General features: G+C 44.5%; 1 protein-coding gene across 1 annotated transcript in view; it reads left to right on the top strand.

The window, feature by feature from the left end:
* The first annotated feature begins 1,888 nt into the window (after nt 1-1,888).
* The window catches only part of LOC139912752 (glutamate receptor ionotropic, NMDA 2C-like), a 30,714-nt gene continuing 7,050 nt past the window's right edge, over nt 1,889-25,552 (top strand). The window contains exons 1-11 of the mRNA XM_071900647.2: nt 1,889-2,245; nt 3,065-3,163; nt 11,386-11,451; nt 11,759-11,947; nt 12,449-12,789; nt 13,442-13,556; nt 17,396-17,607; nt 21,500-21,668; nt 23,536-23,689; nt 24,223-24,348; nt 25,254-25,483. Coding sequence (XP_071756748.1) covers nt 1,889-2,245; nt 3,065-3,163; nt 11,386-11,451; nt 11,759-11,947; nt 12,449-12,789; nt 13,442-13,556; nt 17,396-17,607; nt 21,500-21,668; nt 23,536-23,689; nt 24,223-24,348; nt 25,254-25,483 — 2,058 coding nt within the window. The remainder of the gene's footprint in view (nt 2,246-3,064; nt 3,164-11,385; nt 11,452-11,758; nt 11,948-12,448; nt 12,790-13,441; nt 13,557-17,395; nt 17,608-21,499; nt 21,669-23,535; nt 23,690-24,222; nt 24,349-25,253; nt 25,484-25,552) is intronic.

Here is a 25,552-nt window from a genome sequence, read left to right on the forward strand (position 1 = left end):
TAACCAGAACCAAACATCATACACATAATAATATAATAAGTAATATACACAAATACATGCAAAACCTAATCCGCTATGCTATTACCTGCTCCCTGTCTGTCATGCCTGCCTCATATCTGACCCTGTATTGACTGAGCGTTAATCTGTCATCAAACATGTAATAACAGGGATGGATTGTCTTTCATAGGTTCAACTGTTTTTCTATTGCTGTAGGCACTTCAAGCCTGGGAGCTTAAAACCTTAATAAGGTGAATGATTGATATGCCAGGAGCATGAACAGGGAGACGGGGTGGGACGCATTCAAGCCAGCGTTGCTTTGAACGTTGCTTTGATCCAAAGCTAGGAGGTGCTGTTAATTATCAAGATGTCTCTGATGACCACAGAGATGGAGATCAACCAACCCACACTCCAGGAAGCGCATATCAACTAACTGTCTGTCTGTGTGTGTGTGTGTGTGTGTGTGTGTGTGTACGGAACATATTTTGCCATAAGACCACCTGTCCTTATGAAAGGTTCAAAGGTATTGATTAAATGCTCACAAAAACAAGGAAAGATCTTCAAACATCAAATAGTGGTTTGATCCAAAAGCAATGGTATATTTATTTCTTGATGTGTATGTTGTGGGTTTTTTTTTAAAGGTTTTACATATATTTTATATAGGCCCCTCATTTGCATGTAAATTCTGCTTTGATTCTATTAGTAATTGTGAGCAAGAATATAGTAAACTCAGCTCAGCTCAACATATATTGTCAGGTAAAAATCTTGTATCTCCAAAATATCAATCAATGCATTTTTGGTTTCATAAGCCCAAGAAGGCAGGGAACTTTCTCAACCCATAGAAGAGCATGTAATGTAATAATCCTTCAATTAAAATAAAACATAAAAAATCATCAAAATTGGGTTGAGGTAAACCAGCGGCTGGGTAGATGATGGTGTAGAACGCTGGAACACCCGTCTGTCAATGGCATCCTTGTTTTTGTAATTGGATGTCTCCATCAATTATGAAAATCAATTACTATGTTGTGTTGAGTTTGTGAATTTGATTAGACAACTTGACAGGCCACATAAGGGTATTTTTGGCAGCTGCATCGAGGCTGACCCAGCTGCTGACCCAGCCTGCGGGGTTAAACCAACAACATTGAAACAACCCAGAAAAATGACCCAGCAGGCTTAACCCAGCATTTGGTTTGAAAAAACAACCCAGCGTGGTTTTTTTTTTTGGGAAGTGTGGAAATATACTGATTTGAGCAGCAATTGGTGCTCTAGCTGTTTTACTTCCTTTATTTCTGTGGAGAGCCTGATGACATCACACCATGTGGAGAGGAACTGGCTGAAGTAATGTAATCCTGATGATGAGGGTCGAGGACATGGGTTACAGTTTTTGGCATTCCGCTAGCTCTGTGTGTGTGTGTGTGTGTGTGTGTGTGTTGCCGAAGTAGTGGTGTATAGAGATGAAAAGGTGATTACAGTCATGACACGGGGCTGGATTATGGAGGATTACATGCACACACACATACACACACAGTCGCGCACACGCACGCACACACACACACACACACACACACACACACACACACACACACACACACACAGTATCCCTCATGAGACAAGATTCTAAATGCAGGGCTAATACTGTCATACAAAAGGGTCAGAGAGAGGGAGAGAGAGAGACAGAGAGACAGACAGGGAGAGAGAGAAATAAGGGCTGGATATGTACTGACGGATTATGAGGCATTATGTCAAAAATATCATAAAAGTAAAGCAGCTTGCATGTTTGACTGTTGCTCTCTTTCCTTCCATTCTCCCCTCCCCTCCCTCTCTCTCTCTCTCTCTCTCTCTCTCTCTACCTCCTCCCTCCCTTCCTCTCTCCAGGCAGTAGGGTGCCAACATGGCCGTTCCTCGGGGACAGCCTCCTCCCTCTCCTCGGCCTCCTCTCCTCCTCCTCCTCTTCCTCCTCCTCCTCCTCTCCTCCTGCCCGCCCCCTCTGCGGGCCCGGCCGCTCGTCGTCCACCCGTCCATCAACGTGGCGGTGGTGTTCAGCGGCTCCAGCTACCAGAACGAGGTCAGGGGTCGCCTCAGCGGGGAGAACTTCGCCGACCTGCCCGTGGTGGTCAACCCCGTCACCGTGCTGGTCAACGACACCAACCCCCGCGACCTTCTCACGCGCCTCTGCGACACCATGGCGACGGAGAGGCTGCACGGCGTGGTGTTTGAGGATGACGTGGGCTCGGGTGCCGGCGCTCAGGTGAAAACGCAGGAAAAACGATTTAGTTTTGGCTTTCCAGATAAAACATCCTTTCCAGAGTCATGCTGTTCAATTACCCAAATCAGTGTTTCTTAAAGCTGCACAAGGCAACATTTCTATGTAAAAATAAAGCCCTCTTATCAGCTTAAATTGCGAAATGGGGCTGCAACAGAGAAAAACTTCACATCCCCCAAGTGAGACTCTAAATTCGCCCTATTTGCCCAAGAAGTGACGAATCAAAACTTAAGAACAAAATACAAAACTGTCTCCTAAACAGCAACACTCCGTCCAGAGAAAGCTGGACTCATCAACGATGGATGAACTTCTTCACTGCCTCCACCCCCACCAGCTACTAAGAGGGAGTTTAGGTGTGAGGAATGCATGATGATACGGCATTGAAGTCATCAAAATTCAAACAGTTACCTTTCACCAACATGCAAAACGAGGCGACAGTGCAATAAAGAAAGAGTTTAAAGTAATAATGATATAAACATTATTTGCTAATGCTGAGTCCCAACAGTGAATGAGTGCTGTTATGGTTTGACGAGCCTGGGTCCCAGACCATGACTCAGTTTTCCAGTTTCACCATGGCGATCATTAAAGTTTCATCTAAAAGTTAAATATAACTTTGGGTTCTGGGCTGAATAACTTTCCAACTTGATCTAAATTGTCTCCCTTCTCGACCCAGTTTGGTTTTGTTAACAAAACACCCTCACGGTGAATATAAGAATCATACTATCAAACTGACATGATTAATGCTGGAGCAGTATTTTCCCACTTCATGTATACAAATGGGGAATCTGTCTGTTGTTTCCTCAGGTGGCAGAAGTGGCTCAGATTCTGGACTTCCTCTCCACTCAGACAGCTCTGCCCATCGTGGGCATCAGTGGCGGCTCTGCAGTGGTCATACCACACAAGGTACTGTGTAGCCTGCAAACCCTAATCGTCGTTTTGATCTTTTGACCCATAACTACGCTGGAGTTAACAATTAATGATCTTAATGACCCATTACTTTTACTTCCTGGAAAACAGAGAATCTTTCATGGTGACCTCATGCTGCACTAGTAGGCGTAAATTTAAATTCCAACCAATAAAACCATCACACATTTTTTAACAATCCTGCCCCTCTGCCCCTCCCATCAAATCAAACTTCCCTTTTCTCCCTGACTCATATTCCATTGGTTTAGACTTTTGAATGATCCCTCACTGCATTATATCCTGCCCCAACATCCTATTTCAACAAGAAATACATCAAATCAAGGAAGTAAGGATGCCATTTCATGGGGTCTTTAAGACAGAACCCACAAATTTAAAGTAATAACATTCACAAACCATAATACAGCACCTAGTACAACCCTAACATCAACCTGTAAGGTAAACCCTGACAGCAACAGCAGCAGCCCTTCACAGCAGCCTGCCTTAGTCATAACTCTTCCACACCAGCGTCATTCAGCATAAAACTACTTAAGTAGGTCAGAGTTGTGATACCTACTCTGGCAAGCAACGCGCTGCATGCAAATATTTGGATATGAGCAATAGGGATGGGTGAACGTCAGCGATGACTGCAGCCATCGACCCTCATCAACTTCTATAATCCCTGGCTGGGAAAGTCTGAGCTGATGTGCTAGGGGAAACTTTGGGAGGAAAGACAAGTGCTACGGGCAATCTGGGCCTCAATCAATCATCCCCGCACACTTGAGGAGCGGCAGGTTTTCCCCGCTATGATTTAGCATGTATATCATTGATGAATGGAGACGGAGAGCGCTGAGCTGTTTAGTTAGATTGTAATGAGGTGATTGATGATATTAGACAGACTCTTTATCTCTACTTTTTCCCCACTTTTGAGTTGTGACTGGTTCCTCCATCCCTTCCCCTCGTCGTTCCTTCCTTCTTTCCTTTACTCACTTCACTGCCATCATCAACACCTTGTATTTATAGAACCGGCTCTGACTTTCTCTTTTTCTCTCTCACACATGCAAACACACATGCAAATGCGCACCCTCACAGATGAATGCACACACACACACACACTCACACAGCCAAATGGGCTCATTCCCACACCTAGCCAGGCATGAGAAGCTTCCAAACCCGGCTGAAGAGTGTAGCTTGGTGTTTGCGAGCGGTGGATCACACCCTCAGGCTGGATTTGTAAAATCATAGCCTGTATTTACCAGTCGCCTGTTAATCGGAGGTATCTGTGGATGGCGCGTCATGGAGGGGTATTAAACAGAAGGAGTTGTAGCTGCAGGGGAGTGATTGATTTGCAGTATTGTGATGGGAGAAAGGGAAAGGCAGAGTGAGTGAGACAGAAAGAGACGGAGAGAAGGAGAGAGATGCTTAGATGAAGCTTGGCTGACAGCAGCCTGAAGGCAGTGTTTGACTGCTAACTTCCCACAGATAAGTCTCCCTTCCCTCTTTTTTCTTTCTGTTCTTATTCCCTGTCTTTCTCCACTCCTCTCTTTTCCTGTCCTTTTCTTCTCTGTTTTCTCATCCTGCTTTTTTCTCCATCTTACTGTCATCTACCAGGTTTTTTTTTATGTCTCTCTCTCTCCACTTTTCACCTTGAGTCTTTTTCTTCTGAAAATTGCCATCCCTCCTCTCCATATTTCCCTCACTGTCTCTTTCCCTGCACTTTTACCATCTTCCCCTCTATCACCCTATACTCTTTGACACATTTGAATTCAGTTTTTTAGTCCTGTTGTGTGCTGGCTGAATCCATTAAGGCAGTGGCTAGGAGGGAGAGGCCTGTGCTCCTCTCTCCAATGGCCCGGTGTGCTCTCTCTGAGCCCCAGGACCCCATTAAACCGTTAATTAGACCCTTCAGGAGGGCGATGCTCCCCGCAGCACTTATCACTCAACCGCTAAACTCTAACCATTCACTCTCTCCCTCATTCTCCATCTTCCTCTTCCTTTCGCAACCTCGCTCTCCCCTATACGCCTTCCCGCTGCACCTTAAAATGGCACGGAGGAGTTCGTATTTACACCAGATGTGCTTTTGATACTCCTCTCACGCAGTACTTCCACTGCGGAAAGTTAAAGCGTCTCCGACTATCCAAAAATAGCTGTAGGAAACTTTGTCAGTTATCCACAATCTCTGGTTCGCAATTGGTGAACCTGATCACGGCTGATTCAATCTGGGTTATTTAACCTCTCTGCTTGACGGAGGCAAGAGTCGATGAGCCTTCACAAAGACAGACGTGCAGATGGGATGTTATCTATCGCACCGAGCGGTCGTTTGTCTGACGAGCCCAAAGTGTTGAGTGACAGTTCTCTATATAGTACAAAGAGTAAAGCACTCTCCTCTGAGGTCTGCCTGTCGAAGGCCTCATTCAGCGCCCCTCCTACTCCTCTCTCTCCCTCCCTCTATCTCTTTCTCTCTCTCTTATAGACGCCTTTGTTGTCAGCAAGGAGAAAAAACAGCTTGTCAGAGGTGTCTGACACAATGGGGCAGGTGGATTGGACTGGAGAAAAACATATGTGTGCGTGTTTCTATTAGGGGATAAAAGCACCTCAATAGCGCTTGATTATCAATAGCCTGATGATGATGAGTATCTTTGATGGCGGGTTTAAAAAGAAGCACGCGCCCGGGCCGCCTATTTATGGTTCCTGTCTCAGTGATCTCTCCACGGCAAACAACAAGGAAGGAGGGAACGAGACAAAGATGAAAAGATTGAAGGGAGGAGAGGAAGTGTGTCTTTTGTCAGATGGCACATATATCAAGCAAATGAGAAAAGGAGGAAATGAGAGAGCGCGAGCGAGGGGGAAGGAGGAGCGGGTGAGAAAGACAGAAAAACTGTTCAATAGGGCCTGCGAGAATAAGAGCAAAATATCGCAACGCGTCTCTCCGAGGAGTTGGAAATCAGAGGTTGAGTGTGCTTTGTGTATGTGTGCGTGTGTGTTTGTATGTGTGTGTGTGTGTGTGTGTGTGTGTGTGTGTGTGTGTGCTTGGCTGGCTGGCTATGACTCATTGCAGTGTGCTGAGTGATCATTAGAGGGTGCTGCATCCAGATGTCGAGTCATGGGACTGGTAGAGCAGGAGACAACAGGGAGGAACAGAGCCCAAGAGGCTACAACAAACACTAACAGAAAGGGTGTGTGTGTGTGTGTGGTGTGTGTGTGGTGTGTGTGTAGTGTGTGTGTAGTGTGTGTGTGAAGACACGTTCCCCAGGAGGATAGATCAGCACCATTCGCTACTCCAGGAGGTCTCTGCTGAAATAAATTATTAGAGAATGTGAAACTTCAGTGACAACAACAAAACTGTGGAGTTTATTTGGTACAATATTCTACTGTCTGATAAATCAGTATTCTGATGATGATGATGATGATGATGACATTGCCACCGTTGTCATCAAAACTCTGCTCTTTGTTGGTGTAGACTGGTTTACACTATATGTTGCCTTTGACAAATTACATACAGTATGTAGTTATGCTATGAAAAAGAACGTAATTGCTTTTGTAAAAACAATGGAGTCACATTTACTACTTGTTTAATGACATTGGAATATATTTGAGCAAAACTTTTTTGTTTTGTTCCACTGTTGAGATGCACTATAATTAAGTTTGAGAAATAACAGATTATAGCAATTTTGACGACAACTCTCATCTGTTACATTTAAAAACACTGAAATCTGACAGGTATTTTTGAGAAAATATGTGTTAACTTGTTTGATTACACAGAAACTAGTTTGAAGGGAGACAAACTTTTAAGTTGATTACAGTTATTAACTTGAAATAATGAGTGATAGCGGTTGTACATAGTGATAATAACGGCATTCAAATTAAATCTGTATTTGTTTATTGAACCTTTATTTAACCAGGTACCGCCAGAGAAATTAAGAATCTCTTTTTCGAGGGCGACCTTGCCTAGAAAGCAGCATCAAAATGAACATAAAAGTTGCAGACAGACAACATACAAAAATGTACAAAAGCAAGCAAAGTGCTCTGATAGCAAGTCACAGCAGCGGTCTTAAGGGCCAAGCCTATTCTAATCTCGACTAAACAAAGCTAAGACCTCTTTGTGTGTTTGTCAGTAAATGGGAATAAAATTGCGTATTAACCATGAATCTTATGGATTTTTGAGGCAAAGTACCTGAACATAATAAGACTGCATTGCTGAGTTTGATTATTCCAGTGGATAACATTATTTATTACAATTTGAAGCTGTGAGTAGCGATTATAACTTGAGAGTTAAAGTCCCAGTCCTGGCTGCAGTCTCTGGTCAGACTCTGCTGTTCGTTGTGATGTTGGACTAGAGTGATGCAACGAGCCAAACCTCTCTCTCCATAGATCACACTGTAGTTTATATTTGGGTTTGGTTCTGTGGCCAGACTGACCCGCTTTCTCTGTGTCTCTCTCTGTCCTTCTGTACTTCTCTCTCTCTCTCTGTCTCTCTCCCTCTCTCTCTCTCTCTCTCTCTCTCTCTCGTGGTCCAGAAACCGCACTCAGAATTCCATAACCAGGTCACCAGAAGCCCAGAGCCGCTACTCAGTATTCCCATTGGAAACTGGTTTCCAGCGCTGGGAATGAAACCTTGCCAGATACCATGTTAATGACCATGCCACCGCAAAGCTTCACAGCATGGCCCATTTCAATAAGACAGCCAGTCAAACTACCAACGCGGTGGCACCCGAGAATAGGGTCAAAATTGAAGGAAACTGCATTCTACGCTTCTTTGGTGGCTGATTTTTTTTTTGTGCCTGGCACTCCTGAATTAGCAGTTGGCTTTACTTAGAAATTCAAAAAGTGGGAGTTGTTGATAAGCTATCCAGGCGGCTGGAAAGGCAGGAAAACTTCCCTCCAGAGCTGAAAATTCAAAAGGTTACCCACCTGCATAATACTGAGGACATCCACATTCACTTTGCCATTTGCGTGCTTACTAGCTATATGCATCTCTAATTTGTGATTACCGTGTGATTATCTGTTAAAACAAATTGCTGACGTGTAAAGTATACATTTTCTATCAATAAAAAAAGAGCAAAGGGATTGTTTCAGATTTAAGATAATGTGATTTCGTGTGAGTTGCTGAGCTTGTGGGAGTGTTGCGGCAGGGTGACCCTATAGCTAACCTATCACTAATGTACAACTCACACGCAGAGGCTGCCACTGTATCTAACCGTAGCACTGTCTGCAATCACGTAATACAGATTAAGCCTGCCTCTCTATGTCGCTGCATTGAAAACACTGAGAGGGTTATAAACGGGAACATCTGGTTCAGGATGTTCTTACGGTTGTGCTTGTGTGTGTGTGCATCATCAATCGGTTTCTAGATCCATTTCACTGTATGTCAAGATGTGGTTGAGACGGACGCGACAGCCAACATATGTACAAACTTTATGGGAAGGGCTGAAGTGTAGGATGACATGATATGTGTCAGATTCAGCGGTGTACGTATGTGAGTGTGTGAGTGAGCCTGCCTGTGTGTGTGTGTGTGTGTGTGTGTGACCTGCTTACGGTTTGACCCGTGCCAGTCTTTCCGCTGAGGGGAGGTGCACAGTTCTTCCCGGGGGAGGAGAGGAGTGTGTGAGCAACCACCATGTCCACCATCTTCCTGTCACATTACCATACGCTCCTGCAGTAGGGCCGCTAATTATGTCTGTGTGTGACAGCCGCACTGCCAAAGCGGTGAGAACGAGACAGTTGGGGAGGGGGGAGGGTGGTGTGGACAGGAGAGAGAATGGACGGGGACAGAGAGGGGGAGAGAGAAAGAGAGAAAGAGAGAGAGTGGTAAACAGTGTGTGTGTGTGTGTGTGAGAGAGAGAGAGAGAGAGAGAGAAAGGTAATTTGTAGTAATCCTCATTTGATTTCACTGTGAGGGGGAATGTGGAATCTCCTTACGTACGTTTGTTCGTTCAATATCTAAGACACCGCTAATTGGATTTTGACGAAACTCGGGGCAATGATGCATCTCACCACTATGTTGTGGTATTTGCAAAATTACACTGATTGGCCCAAAGGGGGGCGCTGCATTATTTGTTTATTTGTTCGATAGCTCAGACACGACTGATTGGATTTTGATGAAACGTCTTGAAATGATGCATCTCACCGCTCCGCTCACCGCATTTTCAGAATTACACTGTTTGGCCCAAGGGGGGCGCTACAATTACAGGTCAACACAAGGTGACAGGCCTTACAGCTAGTTTGGTGTGTAGCACAGGCAGTGGTCTAATGGAGCTTCAGCCTCCGCGAGCGCGGCTCAAACAGCCCCAGACAGATAAAGCTGGTAAACTGAGTGAAGGAGAGAGAGTGTAGCTGTGATATTCCTGTGGTATTCCTCTGGCTCACAGCTCCCTGGGGCTTTGCCGAGCCTCTGAGCTGTACGAGAGAAGAACAGGAACAGGAAGGAGAGATGACAGTTGTCAACTCACAGACTGAGGAGATCTGAGACCTGGTCCCATATGGCACTTGACAGTTTAACACTAGTCTCTCATCTACTGTCTCTCTCTCTCTCTCTCTCTCTCTCTCTTATTCCCTCTCTCTCCCATGTATGACTAAAGATTCCTCCATCTCCATACATATGACTGGAAGGTCGCTGGTTTGAATCCCCTAGGAAAATGTGTGTGTGTGTATGTGGGTAAATGGGTGAATGGGTGAATGATGCTCTCCCCTCCCTCAGCAACTACTGTCAAGTGGCCCTTGAGCAAGGCACTTAACCCCTAAATGCTCCAGTGGCCCCAGTAGTAGACTGTGGATGTACTGGGCAGCACTGGTGTGTAACTGCATGCAACTGTATGGAGGTGAAGCAGGGCATCACCTTAAAGGTTAAAGGTTAAAATGAAAGGTTAAAAAATGGTTTCTTCTCTGTCCATTGATGTTTTCTGCTCCTTTCGGTCCATATCCAGCCTCTCTAACACTCTTACATTCTCCATGTCCTTCCTCTTTGCATTGCTCAGCCTCTCCCCATAGCCTACTTTGTCTGATCCAGAATGTTATTTGAAGGACGCAGGTTCAGTGAGCTCTAATAACTCTCCATCTCATGTGTCAACACACACACACACACATAGGTATGCAAATGCACTATCCATTCTGGGCTCTAACTAGCTTTGGGCCCGCCCCTTTGTGACAGAAAGAGAGCAGCAGGACTGAGCGTTTGAGTGCAACTCCAAAGAAACATGCACCAGAAGAACCTCAATTTGGACAATCAAAGCCCTGCCATGAAATGTGAGCGTCTATAAAGGTGCAGGCCGTAAGATGAGTATTCATGGTAGCCGGTCCCGGCGACACGTCACTCTGCATCTGCAGCTTCATTGCTATAGGGTGCGAGTGTGTCTTTGACAGCTGCATCTCTATCACTCCCAATCAAAATGGGTTTTAGTGCTTCATAGATCATAAACATTTTTGATGTCAAATCTGCTGTCAGAAATGTCAAAAACTGCTATGGCATATGTTTTGTCACTGAGGGCATTTGTAAACTTCTCCTGACCTTTTATACGTCATGGTGGATATTTATGAGGGTTTTATGACATTTCATAAAAGCGAATTCAACTGCCAGGTAGAGAACATTGTCCAAGCACCGCTCACTCTCCATTTTGTCCTTTCTCTTTTCCCATCTCTCCTTTCAGTTCAATTCAGTGGGCTTTAGTGGCAAGATGGTTAACAGTAATGGTTATGCGAGAAAATATTGATTGAATGACAGTTATGGATACTGATCAGACTCTCAAGAGAATAAGTGATCAACATGCATTACCCAAGTATTGGTGAAATGAGCAGAGGTGCTGCTACAATGAGGAGTGACAGACAAGTGATATGACAAGTGCAAGACCTACAGTGTATTTTGATAAGCCTCTGTTGTATCCTCTTTGGTTTAGCTGACAGCCCACTGATTCTCTCTTTTGTTATGACAGAAAGACAGAAAGTCATGCTGTCGTGGAAAAACTTTGCTGATTTTCACATTTTTAACTTGTACGTGGCTCATTATTTTTTATTTCGTAGATGCATGTTTGTCAGTCTGAAAGTGAAATAAGGCTGTTTTTCTAAATATTTGAAAACGCCTCTTCAACATGCATGGGAACACAGGCAGCAGGTTGGCCCTTCAACCTCAGGATCATTACGGAGTTCACCCTGCTTATTACTGTGCTTTCACAACAAGGTTTGTGTTTGACAGGAGTGATACTCTCTCAGTGAGACTCTCTTCCCCTTCATAGGCTGAGGGATCCACCTTCCTGCAGATGGGAGCCTCTCTGGAGCAGCAGATCGTCTGCATGTTCAAGGTACAGCAGTGCTTTGTGTTTCTACGGTCACCATCGCTCACAATTTACAAATACTATTCTTCTTTTTAATTTAGTAGTTTAGTTTCTTTTTAATTTTAAACAGCTTGTCACCCTCCACCCTGATGGGTGGAGGGTCAAATCTGTGATTGACAATGGACCTGACACTATCTGGGCTGGCACTCCATCCCAATTTTTATGGTTGCAATGATTCTGTATAACTACATTTGATTGAATCACATCTCAGCGACTCATTATAATTACTATTATATTTATTTTATTTCTTTATTTTAATATGTCCCTGTTTCAGCTTATGGAGGAGTACGACTGGGGCGAGTTTGTGGTGATCACCAGCTTTTTGCCAGGATATGACACCTTTGTGGATATAGTCCACTCCTATACAGACACTTCCTACTTCCTGTGGAATCTACAGGACGTCCTGTCTCTGGAAATGTCCGTTGGGGCTAATGATGTGAGGACCAAACGCATGCTGCAGCAGGTAGGACGAAATATACTGTATATACTGCATGTTATTGCTGAAAGGAAAAGAAAAGAAAAAATCAATGATGTAAAATCAAGAAAAAAAAAATGAAAAGCCTGTGTGATCATACTTCACTGCCAGTGTTTTTCTGTAATTGCTATGAGTCATTCCTCAATTTCCCTTTAATTTCCCCTTGGACTTAGTCATAGTATCAGGTTTCAAGTAGTCTAAGTGTCAATTATCTCTATCTTTGTAGGTCATTTTCATTGTATAACCCTACTGCTTTAACAAATCACTCCTTTGTCTCTTATGTATTGGGCTGCATTAAGGGTTTGATCTTGGTGTCTGTAGTTTGCTTTCCAATTCTGATTCGGTCTCTCAGGTCTTGCTAGCTTATTGTTCTCATGAATTGGCCCTGTACCTTTTCCACATTGAGTCATACTGAGGGTTAATGTTGCTGGCTGATTTGATTCTGTCCTCTGGGTTTCCATTGATAGATACAGTCATTTCTGTCTGTAGGTGGACTCTCAGGTCCTGCTAGCCTACTGCTCCCATGAGGAGGCGCAGTATTTGTTCCGTCAGGCGGCTGAGTGTGGCCTGCTGGGGCCGGGCTACATCTGGATCCTGCCCAGCATGGCTGTGGGAAACCCCGACAGCCCTCCGCCCATCAGCTTCCCCGTCGGCGTGATCGGCGTGATAACGGACCACTGGAGAAAGAGCCTGCGGCAGAGGGTGAGGGAGGGCGTCGCCATTGTGGCTAAAGGGGCAGAGAGCTTCAAGAAGCAGCAAGGGTTTGTTCCTGAGGGACACAGCGACTGCAACACGCCGGCTAAACAGTCTGACAACTACACTCTGTTCAGGTGAGAGGGAACATGTATGGCGTGTAATTAATATATACAGGTATAGGCTAACAGAGGTACAGCCACAGACCAATTATATGACAAATTGATATTGATATAGACTGTTGCTGTCTTATTAATATAAAGACAGGAGAGCTTTAGAAGACACATGTACACCCACAAAGACACTCACACACACTTTTCACGTGAGCTTACAAGCACGCGGCGAGAAGTGAAACTACTTAAGTATTTTGCCCCTCTATTCCATGTGGTCTGAAATGTAAATTGACCTGGATTCATTATTCAGAGCTCAGTCTGTCATGGCTGAATCTCCTAACAGACAGAGAAGCGTCTCAGCAGGCACATCCTGCCCTCCACCAATCAGCTAACTCTATCATCCCCTAATGAGCTACTTCCATTCTCCCACATTAGATTAAGCCCTCCCAGGGGAGCTTTAGGTTTAATTAGGAGGTGCTCGTTGTAGGTGTGTGTGTGTGCATGTGTGTGTCTGTGTGTGTGTGTGTGTGTGTGTGTGCATCTGTGTACGTGAGTATGCAAATTCCTGTGTGCTTGCATGTAGAATCAAAGTTTCTTGATTGTATATTATTTACTTTCGCTGTATGTGTGTGTGTGTGTGTGTGTGTGTGTGTGTGTGTGTTTACGTGGGTTGCAGGCACATGCTGAATGTGACGTGGGACAAGAAGGACCTGTCGTTCAACAGCCAAGGCTTTCTCACCAACCCTTCCATGGTCATCATCGCTCTGGACCGAGAGAGGCTCTGGGACAAGGTACTGGGCACCCGAATCTGAATTACAAATACATACTGGCACCCATGATACTGGGGCAACAGAACCTCAAATACAGCACAAGGGACAGAGCAAGACATACAATCTATCACTCTACAAATACATAACATTATACATTTTAAATACATTCATCAAATACATTCACATAGATTCAGCATTCAATCACATACTCAAAGTCAGCATTGCATATATTATGGTTGCAGCTGTACAAAGGGGTGGTGAGAGTTCAGCAGTGCGTTGGAACAGTGCACCATGGGATAGTTATACTGAGAAGGATGAAATGCATGAAATATGTTATGAGCATTGTGGAGTATAGGCATGAAATCTGATACTAACAGTGAAAAGTGGATATTTGTCAGGAGTGTTTTGTAGAGGACCTAATTAAGAAAAGAGTCAGAGATGCGACTTGCTTTTTCTCAACTGGAAGCTGCTCTCTTGCTCTTACTACACTATCGCTATCGCTCTCTCCGCCTACAGGTAAAATCAATAGCTGGATGCAACTATTTGTCGAAAGGCATTTTGGAAAATGTAGGAAATCGGAAAACGGAAGCAGAAGTAGATGAAAACTGCATCACTACCTCTACCACTACCTCCCTACCTACCTGGAATGTATTGAATATCACAGATCGATGGTATATAACAGTGTAAGGGTGGATTTTGCCTTTAAGGTTGGCCTACAGGTAACAATTAGATGTGTATTGGTCGGGGCTTAAGTTAGGGTCAGGGGTCAGGAAGAAAATGTAAGTCAAAAAATGTGTAATAACACAAAGATGTGTGTCTGTGTGTGAAGTGGTATCTTTCTCCTGGTGGACACCAAACTGTTTCTTGTGCCTCACCCTTTTCTCAAGGGTTTTCTCTCTCTTTACACACACACACACAAGCACACACACACACACACACACACACACACACACACACATGCACACACATGCACACACACTTCCCAAGGGCGTATTGAAAAAGTGAGACTAAACAGAGAGTCCAGAGTGTAATCTCACAGCTACAGTTGAACTCATTTATTCCTGCCCTGGAAAGACCAACCTAGTTTATCAATGTCACCTCCTGGCTGCTGTGTATGTATATATGTGTGTGGTGTGTGTGTGTGTGTGTGTGTGTGTGTGTGTGTGTGTGTGTGTATGAACATGGACGTGTAATTGTGTTTAAGTGTGGCCTGTGTGTACACACATGTGGTGTGTTTGTGTGTGTGTGTGTGTGTGTGTGTGTGAGTGTGCATATGTCTAAATGTTTTGGATGTGATTATGTTTGTGCATGCACGTGTGTGTGTGTGTGTGTGTATCTTTATGTAGTACTGCTGTTCTCACACTATCAGCAGCCACCTGCCACCTATAATACTACCATACACACACACACACACACACACACACACACACACACGTCTAAAATCAGTAGATCTACTCCCCTTCCTCTCTCCGTTTCATTCCTTCCTCATTACAACCTGATCTCTCACTACCTGTTCTTTCCCTCCACCCCCTCTTCCATTTCCTCGGTCCCCTCTACCCTCCTTTCCTTATTCCCTCCTCCTCTTTCTCTCCTTCTCCCCTCCTGCTCATGTCATGTAGCTCATCCATTACGGCGACAGGTTGCGGCGTGGCATGCTCTTTTCAAGCCCCTCTCCTCCAGTGACACCCTGACAGCTCAACATGCTGTTGTTCCTTATCGCAATCTGAGGGAGGCTGGGGCGGGGAAGGTCTCCTTGTCTCTCCTTGGCCCCTCTCCTCCTCCTCCCTTCCTTTTCTGCCTTTTCCCTCCTTTTCCTGTTCCCTCCTCTAGTTTTCCACCTGTAGAATCTGCACAGAGAAAAGGAGGAAAGTGGGAAACTTAAATGTATAGAAAATGGAATAGTGCGAGTACCACTTTCTCACTGTGATGTTGAGTACTAAACTTGCAAACTTGCATTGCTCCAAGCCATTTACTGAGACTTAGACTATTTGTTTTGGGTCACTGGCCACAAATGGTCGAGATATTAGCCATTTTTTCTCTATTACAGAGATCTACCATCCCTCTACTGACCTTATTCTGTTACTTTTAAATGCAAATAAGACAAAGGCGATGGTGTTTGCCGCCAGCTGTACAAAGGCTTTGTATGGTAAGGTTTTCCTATTGATTTTGTAGATAGGAACATACATGCTACCTAGGCTAGATTCAATACTGTAGCTATACTGGGCGAAATATATCACCTCCAACTGCGCACCTATATCCCTTCAGATTCTTGAGATCCATTTGTTTCTAATACGTTTTTCAGCGGGGGATCTGTGAAATGATAAATGTTTTCCCAGTTCCCAGTGTTTTGTATGATATTGCATCTCGGTACACAGCAGTAGGACAGAGCTGCACTGTACTTGCTCTTCCAGGTAGAGTTTCACTCCCCGAGTGAATTTCAACATAGCTGCCTGGGAATAAGGTCCATGTGTGAAAAAAACCAAAACAACAGAAAATCAAGGCTTACTTTTATTTCCTACATGAAGTATTGGGGAAGTTCTAAGATATTAATATGCTATTTTAACCTTGTACCCTATAGAATATAGGGTGCTAAGACGGTGAGAATGACAGGTAGATGACAAGAGGTTCTATTGAAGGTGCTAAATGAGAAGGCGAGAAATACAGGAAGGCTGTAAAAGAGAGATAGAAATGATTGATCTCCACAACTGTCATCCGTGTTATCCACTCAGCTATCATTCACAGGCAGCGCAGAGAAACGCTGCACAGCAATGCACATCATACATCAGCGGAGGTTTGTAAATCAGCCATGTGTGATAAAGGCAGTAGTGAGCTCTAGGAACAGATCAGGGGTTGGTACGAAAACAACGGGCTCGTTAAGGATCTAAGACAGAGAGTTTCACATAACTCAGCGCTGGTTGAGCTCAGTGCGGTTCAGTAGGACGGGTTGATGTGACAAGCAGAGTCCTGTTAAGGCTCTCAGACAGGGGGTTTCACAGAGCTTAGCACTGACACAGAGGGGATTACTCATTGTGCCTTTGAACTCGGATGTGACAATATACAGGGATTCAGGTCCGAAGTGGTTCCCACTGATGCTCACAGCTTCCTCTTATGCTTAGCTGAAAAGAGTCTGGCTCTCTGGCTCTGTATTTCTCAGTTCAATTCAATTCAATTCAATTCAATTCAATTCAGTTCAATGAGCTTTATTGGCACAGTGAGATGTTCCTTCCGTTGCTAAAGCAGTTATACAAGAACAGCAAATATCTAAAAAAAATATATATACAGCAAAACATAGATAATAGGTCTTTAGAATTCTTTAAATATAAGTAATCAATTGAACTTTTTCCATTTAAGAAACAGTGACATTTCAATATGAGTATTCAGTTGTAAAAAGTCAATAAATAATTGAATAATCAATCACCAAAAAGAACAGGAGCGCAACATGTAATGAGTGCTAAACATGCTGGGATGTATTATTAACTTAATGTGGCTGGTTTGCTCTCTTGTCTCTGTTTCTGCCTTTTTCTTTCAAAAACTTTTTACTCAAAGACTTCTAAGTCTCCTTAGTATGCGTTAATGAACTCTATTCTTCTTTCATCTTCTCACCATTCCCTCCAAGTTGGCACATGCTAATTCTCCTTTCTAAAAGAAAGAATAATTTATCCTATGAAGTGGGAAAAGACAAGACAGGTGGGGAGAGAGAGAGAGAGAGAGAAAGAGATGGAAAGACACGCAGCAAAGGTCACAGGCGAGATTCACACCCACAACAAGCACACGGTACCCGCCTTGACCCGCCGAGTCACCCGGACACCCGGCGCATGCTAATTTCTTTGTCTCCCGCCACCCCCACCCTCCCTCTCCAGGTGGGTACGTACGCGCGGGGGATCCTCCAGGTCCGCTACCCGGTGTGGCCGCGCTACGGCAGCTTCCTGGAGCAGGTGTCGGACGACCGACACCTGACTGTGGCCACGCTGGAGGAGCGGCCCTTCGTCATCGTGGAGAACGTGGACCCGGGCACCGGCACCTGCGTCCGCAACACGGTGCCCTGCAGGCGCCAGTCCAACCGCACCGAAAGGTACACACACACACACACACACCAGCATGAGTGCCAACACATACACCTGCACCCTCTCTCTCGCTCTCTGTCTCTCTCTCTCTCTCTCTCTCTCTCTCTCTCTCTCTTTCTCTCTCTGCCTCAGTTCTGTTCTGTTGAGACATTTGCTCGGTGACTCCTAGACACTAAGGCAAATTTCCACACTTCATTAAACAGAGAGTAATTGTAAGCGCTGAATGTCTTCTGAATACACCTCCAGTGTCGCACACAGATCACAGCATGACAGAAAACAACCATTAAACAGCTATTACCTCCAACTGGTACAACTGGTACTCATCAGGAATACACGATGTCTTCATCATATTCAGACATTCATGGAAAATGCACTACACGAATAGAACTACAAGTCTGTTGTGCATTGTACTGCTGATCTGTACTGCTGATCTGCTGATCTCTCAAAGTTCAGCTGATTAATAACTACACATTAATATAGCCAACATATGTGTCAACGAAACTCCATCACCTTTCATTCATTATTTAAGAGGGTGGTTGTGATGCTCTACTAAAATTCATTGGAGTTGAAACATTTAATAAAAAGAAAATGATAAAAACACCCTTACACAAACAGATGGTGATTCTTGTAGGCATTGGTATATAATTATGTACAGTTGTGGGGACAGGACACACATTATGCTGCATACCAACAGATGCAGGAGTCACCAGGGGAATAGATATATCTTGAAATCTGCTGCTGGTTCTGCACTGTTGAAAAAGTGTTATTTTCAGACACATTTGTGTTGCTCTTCAACACAACATGTTAATAACGACATGTGGACACCATATTTTGTTAGCATACCTGTTTTGTTGTTAAATTTATGGGAGATGGTCTTAAGGCAGATGGAAAGCACCTCGCTTCCTTTTAGGCATAGTGGAGTGCTTTAAAGCTGAGGAAAATTCAGGAGAGACACCACATTTTTTGTGACCCGACCAACCACAATGAATAGGATAGTGAGCTTTCATGCTATGTAGGCAGCTGCCAGGTTGCCTCTAGCCCCGCCTCTGGCTCCATTTGCCTCCATTGCCAAAGCAAGTGCAAGCAAGTCTTCTCCTTGCCAAACAAAATACAAAAAGCAAAACCAGTGGTACATGCAACATGCACGCGTGTGTCTACAATTTGTTCATGTAACCTATGTCTATTTTATGATGGAAACAAAATGCTGCATGTCTGATGTTGTAATGGAAACAAAGTACGACTTGCACTTTCACAAAATGCAGTTGCACTTTCTCTGCAAGAAAGTCAGAATAGTGTGAACAGGCAATAAAATGTATTTGGGTCAAAACTAGACTAGACGTATTGGAAAATGATGTGTTGGGAGAGTGTCAAGATAAGCTTGGTATGGGCAGGGAGGCAGAATGTGATGTTATGCATTATATGGTCATTTATACACACCAAAGCTCACATGTATCACACCTAATCAGGTAGGATTATTAGAGATTTAGGACATGTTTCATCACCTACACAACAGGAATCAGCCTACACATTCAGCTCATATATGTCATCTACTTGTGTGTCTCTTTACGCGTGTGTGTGTGTGTGTTTCCTCACGCAGAGCGCAAAGCTTACCATGGATGGCACATTAATTAGAGAAAGAGATGTGTAGCGGGTGTTGTTGGGTGCGATGGCACATTGATTGCCAGTAAAGAAGATTTATCTGTCCAACATGGGGACATCTATCATGGCATGGGACAATGTTATCCCATCTTGCCCTCTTTCTCTCCCCCTCTCTCTCCCTCTCTCTCTCTCTCTCAGACTCTCTCCCTCGCTTTCTCTCACTCTCTGTCCTGCATGCCCTGTTTGGATGGTGATCAACAGACAGGGAAAGAAAGAGAGCGAATCAGAGACAGACAGAGTGAGATAAAGGAGAAAGAGAGAGAGAGAAAGAGAGAGAGAGAGAGAGAGAGAGAGAGAGAGAGAGAGAGAGAGAGAGAGAGAGACAGTCGACTGCTGCAATATAAACCAGTTAATCTTGCTGTGTGTAAGTCTAAACAGCTTCCCTACAGAGCAGATGTTTAGCGTAATTAAAAGTTTTTTGTCTTGCTCATTAAAAATCCTTTCTTTGGACAGATGATGGCTTCTTTTGCCAGAAACTGAGCCTCCCTCCTTCCATTGATCAAGAGCAGGAATTCATGCAACTCTTTCTTTTCCAACCTTGATGACACTGATACTGAGATACTAACACAATACAAGACAGTGAATGTAGCATCATGACTGTAGGACACTGGCATTCCACATTGTTCCCTAAATGGTCGCAGTAGCGGCAAATTAAAGGATTCCTCCTCTCCTCCTCCTCCATCTGTCCTCTTTTGCTCCCGCCCCCCCCCTTCTCCCCAGCTGAAGCCGGTGCTGGTGCCCTGTCAGGCCTTGTCTAGAGTTGTTCGCCTTGTGTTTCCCGTCTACCGTTCAGCTGAGTATCCGTCTCTCTCCGGTCCGACTCCCTCATGGTGCTTCCCTCCACGCTGCACTAGTTTCTGGGCATTTTGAGGAACACACAAGCACAACGCAACTGCTGTGAATCCTCAGAGGACGGGCGTGTGTGTTTGTTGGTGTGTGGGTGTGGGTGGGTGGGGGTGTGTGAGAGAGGGAGACAGGGTGTGTGTGTGTGTGAGGGGGAGAGACAGTGAATGCAAGTGTGTGTGTGCTTTGTCAGTGGAGTGTGTATAATGATGACAGGTGGCCAACTCCTTCAGTCTGCAACGATTAATTAACTCGGTGTCTATCAGAGCTATTGACTCGTGTGAAAATAGCAAGGCTTTCAAATACAAAGGAATTTGTCTGAATCGCGTCCTTAAAGTGTCGAACAGCCTTGAAAATAATTGACTCGCGTGTTAATTAATCGCTCGGGTCTTTATGTTTAATCTGTTGTTCATTTACTCATTCGCTTGCTCTCTTTTTCGTTCTACAGCTCCTATGCTGACTCATTGACGTGCTGAGGCTCTCTATCTCAATCGGACACACACACACACATACACACACACACACACACACACACACATACACACACACACCATGACTCATAGCCCTTTTAGCTTTTAGTCCTCCATTCTGGCAGCTGGATAGATGAAAAAGTGAAGAAAAGAGGGAGAGATTTTTTATATTCGGTGCACACGTCTCTTCCTAAATCTTTGTTTTAGGGAGCGTGTCTACTTCATTTTCAATTTGTCTGCCTTTGACTCATATTGTCTGTGTCTGTCCCCTCTCTTGCGGTGGCTCTCCATTCTTTTCTATTCTTTTTAATTTTCTTTCCTCACTTTCACTTGTTTCTTACCTTCTCTCTCTCCGTCTGTTCTGTTCTCTGCTACTACACCCCATTAAGCAGTGAGGCCAAAGGAAGGATGCGTGTGTGTGTGTGTGTGTGTGTGTGTGTGTGTGTGTGTGTGTGTGTCAGTATTCCCTCACACACTACACACCTTAATGGCCTTTGATTAGAGGCCATCACAGCCACTCAACCATCTACTCCAGACTCTCTCAGACTGTGTCGGCCTGTGAGTGTGTGTATGTGTGTGTGTATGTGTGTCTATGTGTGTGTGTGCATGTGTGCACCCACGCGTTTGCCATTTTTTAGGTGGCTCCTCCTTCTCTCTGAAAGACACCCCGTTAACAGACATTGATTTTAGCTAATGAGCCAGGCATCTCCTGCCCTTCACTTTGCTGCTGTAGACGATGGTTGCGCACATTTATTTAGCACTCACTCTCTGAAACAAAGTACAAAATGTAGCTTTAGTCACCGAGGCTAAAAATAGTTACAGTCCCAGCTGTGACAGAGTTGTTGATCACACCACATCTTGACAAAACTGTATTTTTATAACTTTATAAGTGTGTGTGTGTGTGTGTTTTTTGCCTTCCTCCTCGCAGCATTATCGGCCATTCTGAGCCCTACACCAAACTGTGCTGTAAGGGTTTCTGCATAGACATCCTGAAGATGCTGTCCCGCACCATCAAGTTCTCCTACGACCTCTACCTGGTCACCAATGGAAAACACGGCAAGTTGGTCCGTGGGATTTGGAACGGCATGATTGGAGAGGTGAGACTGAGGCCTGAGGTATTTAAAGAAGGACAAATCCCTCTGCAGAAAATGCAGCATCCAGTGTTGCTGCGTCAAGTCGCTCACTAGCCTTCTGCTGACAATTAAAATTTCTTTACATTTTTCATCCATGGATCTAACTTCAGTAAATGTAGCTTTGGTCTGCAACATGACCTAATTAAATCATGACTGAAGTTACTTCTATATAGCAGTTACTTTGTAATACATATCACTTTTGTATCCACCTATTTTTGTCATATGGCCCAGCAAGAACAGAAGAACAGGCCAACAAACAATCCTGGATCATGACCCATAGTTTTAGCAAACAGTAAAACAGTAATTGCGACTATTTCTTATTTATCTGTTTATTTTATCTAACCAGGTTAGAGATTAAAAATTTATGTTCTTACAGAGCTAGCTAAGAAAGCAGCATGACAAACAAACGCTGAGGACCAACAACATACAACAGTGTCACATAGTACATAGTAAAACATTGTATAAAATCCAAATGCAATCAAAATTACATTAAAGAAAGAAAACAATACAATTTTCTATATAAGCGCTCCAAAAGAACAGAGTCCAATATGAAACCAGGAGACTCATGGGCCAAATCTATTTAAATCTTGACTAAACAAAACAAAAACAGCTGCCACAAGATCCTTCAATATCGGTTTAAATCGGCCTATACCAAGAGAGACCAGCTGTACCAGCTTTAAATAATTTTGCAGCAAGTCCAATGAAGAGGCAGCAGAGTACATGAAAACAGTTTTGCCTAATTCAGTGCTGAGCTCAGGGACGGATAACAAAAACAGCTCCTGAGGCCGTAAACAGTGATTTCCACCAAGTTTTTGACTTGCACAAATAATCTTAAAGTAGAGCACGAGTAGCCTGATAGAAAACGTACCAGTGAATAAGACTGTGAGAGGAAAGGGATGATACAGGGTGCAATGATGAGTGAAAGCTTTACAGTCAGTAATGAACCTCAATGCTTCACACATTGTCTAAAACACAAAGACATTGAAAGCAGACACACAGCTGATGAAACAAACAGATCACTGGTGACACAGAGTGAGATTCAGTACTTTGTGTCTCTGTTTTCTTTCCCATCCATTCAGTGCAGGCGGTAGTTTGCAGTTCTGATGGTGCAGTATGTAAGTGGTCAACAGCAGCGCGTGGCAGAGGCTGCTCCTTTGATGGGTTTCTAACTAGGTCAATGGTGTGAGGGCATGCATACACATATGGTGGTAATACATGCTTTCTCACACACACCAAGCCACATCAAACACAGCTGCGTCTCAATGTGAACGCCCTGAACAGGTGTTCCTCAGGAGAGCATTGCTGCCTGCGTTTCTGTGCCTGGGGGCGCTCTGCTCTGCTCTGCTCTGTGTGTGTGTGTGTGTGTGTGTGTAAGTGTGTGTACAACTCTGCAAAATTCACCCTCACCAGAAAGGCAATTGAGGAAGAGCTTGGATTTGAACGCTCCTGAGATGTGGCATTCTCTCAGGATGCTCAAGTGATGAGACAAATATTTTTTTCCTTTACCGCTGCATACAGACATTGTAAAAGTTACACTATTTACTGCCGTAGTGCGGTGCAGCAACTGTTTGCTGCACTGTAGCTGTTCAAGAAGGATCGTTCATAAAATTCAAGAAGTGCTCTCTTTTCAGAGCTTGGCAGTCAGTCCTTTGGGAGACAGGGAGACAAGTTTTGTGTTACAATATTCACTATTCAGGTCTGTTTTACAGCATTTGAAAAGAGTAAGCAAAAGTGTCTCGTCACATAGGACATTTTAACAATGCCTCACTGTAACTCTGCCTCACTATACCTCTGCTGTGCTCTCATATTTTCTCTCTCTCTCCTCTCCCAGGTTGTCTATAGACGAGCTGACATGGCCATTGGTTCTCTCACTATCAACGAGGAGCGTTCTGAGATCATCGACTTCTCCGTGCCGTTCGTCGAGACGGGCATCAGCGTCATGGTAGCCCGCAGCAACGGGACAGTCTCCCCATCCGCCTTCCTTGGTGAGAGAAAACTGTTGCCTTCTTTCCATCGGTTTAGATTGATTTTGCAAACTTGATCACAGATCTGCGATCCTAAGACCTACCTGGAGCATCTCGTGTGTGTCCGCCTCGTTGCTGCTCTCCTCAGGTCTAGCGGGAGAACTCGTTCGCTCCCGGGATGTCTCTACTGGCCTACTTTAACGAGTTCTGTCTCTTTTGGTCTGCAGACGCTTCAGGAAACTTCCCATTAAGCTTTTATCCCACAGATAACTGTAGCCTACAACTAAATCCCCTTACGTACAGCGCACACACCTAAATCCCTTTTCCAAAACCCCCAAACAACAAAATTGAATGACAGAAGCACAAAATCCCGAACAGTGTACTTCGCTGAGAAAAAGGAGGTTGTTTCAGATATTTTCTACTTTGGTGTTCTCCCTCTTCCTATCCTCCTGCCACATATGGTGACCTCCATCAGTGGCTGAGGTTTAGAAGCGGGATGTGCAGAAGCCTTAGATTAATCCTCTGTGTATGTTCCCCTGCCTCCCTCCCTCCAGAGCCCTACAGCCCCGCAGTTTGGGTCATGATGTTCGTGATGTGCCTGACCGTGGTGGCGGTGACGGTCTTTGTGTTTGAATACTTCAGTCCCGTCGGCTACAACCGCAGCCTGGTCAGCGCCAAAGGTGAGTCACGCACCTCTCCGTTGCACCGGCACTGGTGGAAGTTCTTCATCCAGAGCATAGTGGAAGATAGTGAAGAGATTCCCATCCAAACCATATTTCTTGATTGTGAATGAAATAAACATGAGACGGGTAGAATTTTCTTAGGAGTTAATCGCAATCAGAAAATATCCAGATAGCATTTGTGTTCCCATGACCTGAAGTATCTGGTGTCCGGAAGCTGAAACATTTGATCTCAAGAACGTTCCTTTTACACAATTTTCATCCTCAAAAGCATTTCATGGTAAGCGTGTGTGCATGGCGCTAACTGTTTGCACACACCTCTCCGCCCCCATCTGCGCGCTGTACTCGCGCATTATTAGAGCTCCTCAACAGGATTTTGGGGAGAGGGCTAATCAATCCCAGAATGCAGTGCTGACAGAGCGTGCCTCGTCTCCAGGTCTGAAAGGTCATTTTCCTGTTTTAATTAGCGTTCGTCGCTACGCTAATCGAACTGTGATTGATGGCGCCGGCTCCCTCCGCTGTTGCACATGAGCAACAATGGCAGAGAACGATGGAAACAGGCCGAGGCTGTGAAATTGTTCTGTTGTTTGAAAGTTTGCAGAAGGGCATGAGATGGCTCATGAATACTTATAGGGTGAAGAGTTGACATTTTTCACTTGATGAAAGAACATGTAGAAACAACATAGGAAATGTGTGACTCTTTGAAAAAACGAGGTCACGAAGCTGAGAGTCATTCCATCTATTCCAGAAGTAACTGAGGCCTAAAAGACATTTCTAAACAGACTCCCCTCTTCTTCTTCTATCAGCGGGTTTTGTTTTTGTGTAGAAGATAAGGCTCCGTTACACCTAAACAGTCTGAAGAATCTCAAAACAGACTCGCGCTTCTCCTCCCCCTGTTTCCTCAGCTCCTGGTGGTCCTACCTTCACCATAGGGAAGTCAGTGTGGCTGCTGTGGGGGATCGTCTTCAACAACTCGGTCCCCATCGAGAACCCAAAGGGAACAACCAGTAAGATCATGGTCCTGGTCTGGGCCTTCTTCGCTGTCATCTTCCTGGCCTCTTACACTGCCAACCTGGCTGCCTTCATGATCCAGGAACAATACATTGATACTGTGTCCGGGCTTTCTGACAAGAAGGTAAGAGATCGAATAAACTGCATTAGACTTGTCATTGGATAATAACCTCAGGCCAACAAAAAGCAGGCT

The sequence above is a fragment of the Centroberyx gerrardi genome, chromosome 20 (assembly GCF_048128805.1).
Source record: "Centroberyx gerrardi isolate f3 chromosome 20, fCenGer3.hap1.cur.20231027, whole genome shotgun sequence".
NCBI lineage: Eukaryota > Metazoa > Chordata > Actinopteri > Beryciformes > Berycidae > Centroberyx > Centroberyx gerrardi.